The 4,639-nt window shown below is 43.6% G+C and overlaps 1 protein-coding gene across 1 annotated transcript; it reads left to right on the top strand.

Annotated features, from left to right (window-relative positions):
* The first annotated feature begins 459 nt into the window (after nt 1-459).
* On the top strand, nt 460-4,401 carry exd1 (exonuclease 3'-5' domain containing 1). The gene is made up of 11 exons (XM_084381315.1): nt 460-954; nt 1,074-1,142; nt 1,235-1,262; nt 1,345-1,421; nt 1,505-1,584; nt 1,703-1,789; nt 1,919-2,023; nt 2,112-2,192; nt 2,291-2,434; nt 2,535-2,717; nt 3,136-4,401. Exons 1-11 carry the CDS (start codon nt 825-827, stop codon nt 3,865-3,867), a joined length of 1,716 nt encoding a protein of 571 aa, XP_084237441.1. The 5' UTR covers nt 460-824; the 3' UTR covers nt 3,868-4,401.
* The last annotated feature ends 238 nt before the right edge of the window (nt 4,402-4,639 follow it).

The following is a 4,639-nucleotide window of genomic DNA, read 5'->3' as shown; positions in this document are numbered from 1 at the left end:
AGAAGAGAAATATCTTCATTGACTGATTTTTTATTTTGCCCAAACAAACAAAATATACAAACTATCTTTGTTTTCATGACTGAATAAACTGTATAAACAAAGTTACTTTACAAAGACAACACAGTTTCACACTGCTTTACTATGTGGCGGACCCTGCCACCTTTCTAGCTTCAAAACAGTGTTCTGGGGACCCTATTTTCTTGTTTATTCGCTTATGGAAACAATACCTATTCCCAGGTTTGGATTATTACCTCATTAGTGTTATAAATATTAAAATTCTGAGTTTGAATTTCTTCTCAAAAACTACATAGGGCCCCTTTAAACCACTTACAATACGAGCTCTGCCTGCTCATGTTGATCTTCCACCAGCAGCCTCCACACAATTGTAGGATACATTGGCGCCCACTAGCCACAGGGGGCAGCAAGGTCAAGTCATTCACATTGTAGCTGCTGCATGCAAACACAGTATGCAGATGTGAAGCAGAAAATCTGCAATAATACACAGAAAGTTGTCTTTTAATAGTTCGTATTGCCTTCAACATGTATGTCAACGTACTTTTTTTGTTTTGTTGCTAATTGTGATAGTGTTCGCCAGGGAGGACGTCGAAGGTGAAATGAACGAGGAGGTTATGAACGCAGCATCGACTTGCGCCACATGGCACAGCGGCCGCAGCTAGCCGTTAGCTACTGTAGGTTAACTGTACGTCGAATGACAGACTGTTAGCCGAGCTAGTTACTGCTAAAGCTAGCTACAGCCCGATACTCATGAGCCAGCAGCTTCACTGTTTTTTAATTGCTTGAAACAGCTCACACATAACTGCAAAATGGCCGCGGAAGACGTCTACTTCTTGAACATCTTCAAGGGAAAACGCATCAAGCTGACCCTCCGGACTTCATCTTACCTGGGCGTCGTGCAGCGAATCAACCCCAACAAAACGCTGGTTCTGGTGGACGGTTAGAAAACTTTTCATCATTTAGACTGTGTAGTTAGCCTTCTTTCAAACTGCATGTTGCTGCCTGTAGGCCAAAAAAAACCACACTGGACTGTCATTAACTTGCGTGTGTTGTTTCAGTTGTTAGCTGCAGTGATGGCTGCAACATCCCTGGCTCCAAACTGTTCTTCGGGCGTGAGATTGTGAATGGTGAGCGTGTCTGACACTGAAGAGGTTGAATCTGTATGTAGAGAAAAATTTATTACGTTAAAGTTAAAACATGTGTATATTTCAATCAACAGTGGAATTAACCAGTGAGGCTGACAGTGGGTGAGTAACCAACAAACAAACATATGTCACCATTAGCATCTCTGACTTGGCCATAAGCTGTAACATGCAATGTGCCTCACAGGAATATTCATGACCCCGCACTTGAAGAGCACTTGACTGTGGAGAGGTTTCAGCCCTACAGGAAGAGCATCACTTTGGGTAAGTATAATAAAGACAAGGGACACATTTTCTCAATACACAATATGTATGTTTTTGAGCATTGAGAGGTTACTTTCACACAGATAATGATGATGATGACGATGAGGAGGAGTTCATCAACTTTGTAGTCGTTGATGAGTTTCACGAGAAGTTTGGAACGGCTGTAAGTTGATTTTTGAGTTCCTTCTCTGTTGCGTAAATCACTTCAGTGCTCTCGTATGCATGACAGTGACCTCGTGTCTTACGACCTGTTTATAACATCCCGTGCTCCCATCCTGCAGGTGATGCACATCAAGAAGCAGCGTGTGATCGGTGTGGGAGCAGATGGAGTCGAGGCCTATAAGCTCGGGAGATTGTGTTGGCTGCAGGTGAGGAGCTCTGAATTCCTGCTCTTTATTTTTGAGTCCTTCCATCTGGCTTTTACTAATTTCTTCTTTCTTTTCCTTCATGGCAAGCATGAAAAGATAAGAAAATAACTTAAACTTCATGTATCTTAGATTGCCACCAAAAACAAGGTATACCTGTTTGATATCCTGTTGCTTGGTGCCCGGGCCTTTAAGAATGGTCTTTCGATGATCCTGGAAAATAAGCACATACTGAAGGTGAGCAGTGTAAACAGACCAGAAATACTGTTCTATCACCGTGATGATTATTACCATAACATCTGTGTTGATTGTATATTTGGTACAGGTCATTCATGACTGCAGAGCCGTTGCTGGAAGTCTGATTGGTCAGTTTGGAGTAAAGCTAACCAACGTCTTTGACACTCAGGTACATGTAGAGTTTGTACGGTGGCCTTTGAGTCTTAGTTTCTCTCCTGTATAGCTTATCTTTTTCCTTTTTTTGTGTGTGTGTGCACGTGTGTAAAGGTAGCAGATGTCATGTGCTTCTACTCAGAGACGGGAGGTTTCCTTCCCGACAGAGTCAGCACTCTGCAGGAGGTGGTGAGTCTCCATCTGAAGGTGCCCTCCTCCCAGCTCTTGTCCCTTCAGATGAAGTTACAGTTCACCAAGGTGCAGCGCATACTCTCACCTGAGATGATTTTATTTAAAGTATATAGTAGACGGTATATGCTGTAATCCCTGGTGTGTGTGGTTTTTAAACGAGTAACAGGAGATGTGGCAGAAGCGGCCCTGTCCGGTCCCCCTGCTTAAAGTGATGGCTCTGTCAGTGATCCACCTTCAGCCCCTCAGACTGGTGCTGCTGGATGCTCTCATGATAGACTACATGGACATGGTGGATTCATACATCAGCAGCAGTCACTACGAACCTGATGAGTTACAGCATATCAGCATGGTGAGTAATTCACAAATGAGCCATTGGTGTTGGTTTTTTTTTTTTAATTCCTCTTATAATTTTTGCCCAAAGGAAAAATCTGTCATACTGACACTAATGCACACATTTTTTCAGGGGTTGTAGTCATCAGCCTTAGATTGTAAAATCTTCCATAATTTGTCTTTGGTGAGCAAATTAGTCATTAAAGTTCTCCTTGTTCCTCCTGGTCCTCTAGAGTCCTCATTACATTGTCAAGAAGTCGCTGAGAAAGTCTCAGAAAGTAAACCTATACCTACATTCATTGTTTATTTGTGGTTGGTGCCTCCATATTTAATTTAGCTGTTATGTGGTGCCTTAGGTGAACCAAAACTATCTGTTGTATAATATACAGTAGTTCAAAGCGTACAGATGAGCAGTAAACAGTCTACCTGTTCTCCAGGAGAATATGTTGGAGTTGCCCAGAGAGCTCAAGCAGCTGGAGCAAATGCGTCGTGATCGGCAGGAGTGGGCTGCCAACCACTACCCCGTCACAGAGCAGGGCCTGCTGGCTCGCTTCAACCCCCGAACTCCACCCGAGACCTCCCCTGCAGAACAGGAGCAAAGCCAGACACAGGCAAAAGAGTCCTTTGATCCTGCAGCATCACCTTCCTCAACACAAGTGGACCCTCACCCTCACAGCGCACCCAGGAGCCCTCTGAGAGCAGCCAGTGTTTCATCTGTGGATGTCCGTGCCTCCCCTGACCCAGTGGCTCAGGCTCCTGTCCCTGCTGCTACTCCAGACCTCAGAAAAGAAATGTCTGTGAACGGTCCCCTGTCTCTAGGTGTAGGCAGAGGCCACACAGAGGTACTGATGATGGGCAGAGGAAGGTCCTTTGTGAAAGAGCAGTCATCCGTCCCAGCCTTCCCCACCATGGGAAGAGGCTTCCTTTTCCAGATACCACAAGCTCGCAAACCCGAAGAATCCACTGGGGACATAGACACTCCTGGTAGGATGGGGATGGCTCCTTCGTGCCGCAGCCATACTCTTCCCCAATACGTGATGCCCCAGCCTGGACACAGTGCTGCTAACAGCCTGCCAAAAGATACTTCAGGGCTGAATGGAGACAGTTTTACACCCCAGTTCCCCACTTCATCTTCACTCAGCCAGTCATTCGGGTCTTTCAGATATTAAAGAAAGTTACAAAGCAATATGAGGTCACATCTTAGACACGTTTGCTGTTCCATTGTTTCTGATTTCTAAGTGTGACCAGTAGATGGCAGTAAGTGTACTGTTTTGTGCAAAGGTTTGTTTGATAGTTGAGTTGTATGTTAAGGGAAAAAAAGAAGAGACAAAGATTTTGTTGGTTGGATGTTGCATGCCATTATAGTTTAATATATTTCTATTGTTTTTGAGAAAAAACATGCAGGCATGTGTCATTATTTGTATTGTAATGTTAGATCCTTCTCAGTTTTGTTATGATTGAATGGTAATTGAGTGCACTCACGGTAATCTAGATAATCTGTGTGATATCCAAAAATTCAAGTGTATAATTTGCTTTTGCAGTGTACATAACTGATTATTTATATTATGCAAAGTGTGTTCAGGTCTTCTGTTACAATGCCTTGAAGTAGGAAGAAATATTATCCTTGGCTGCTGAAACGAACAATAACCAAAAACAACTCCTCATGCCCATTAAACCATTAAAATGTGCAGAGCTAAGCTTGATTGATTGCCGGTACAGCTTGGCTTCTGTGTTGCAGTTAATTGATTGTGAAAAGCAGAGAAGGACATTGATGAATCAGTTGTTAATTGTGCAAAAACATTGCTCGCTGACACTTCTTTTGATTACTGATGACCAAAAAAAACCATCAGACTTGGCACAGGCTGATCAGTGAAACTGACTCTGCAGCTTCAGTCGACGTACGTGATGACACGTGGCCAGCACCTGCCTTGTTCTATAAAT

This window comes from Pagrus pagrus (genome assembly GCF_965226575.1).
Source record: "Pagrus pagrus genome assembly, chromosome: 18".
Taxonomy (NCBI): domain Eukaryota; kingdom Metazoa; phylum Chordata; class Actinopteri; order Spariformes; family Sparidae; genus Pagrus; species Pagrus pagrus.
This window is presented reverse-complemented; position numbering and strand designations above follow the sequence as displayed.

Excerpts from the sequence above, each read along its gene's own strand:
- exd1 (XM_084381315.1), top strand. The coding sequence starts at position 825 with ATGGCCGCGGAAGACGTCTACTTCTTGAACATCTTCAAGGGAAAACGC. Across the intron at positions 1,422-1,504 it reads CAGGAAGAGCATCACTTTGG|ATAATGATGATGATGACGAT; the intron begins GTAAGTATAATA and ends ACTTTCACACAG. Across the intron at positions 2,435-2,534 it reads TGAAGTTACAGTTCACCAAG|GAGATGTGGCAGAAGCGGCC; the intron begins GTGCAGCGCATA and ends AACGAGTAACAG.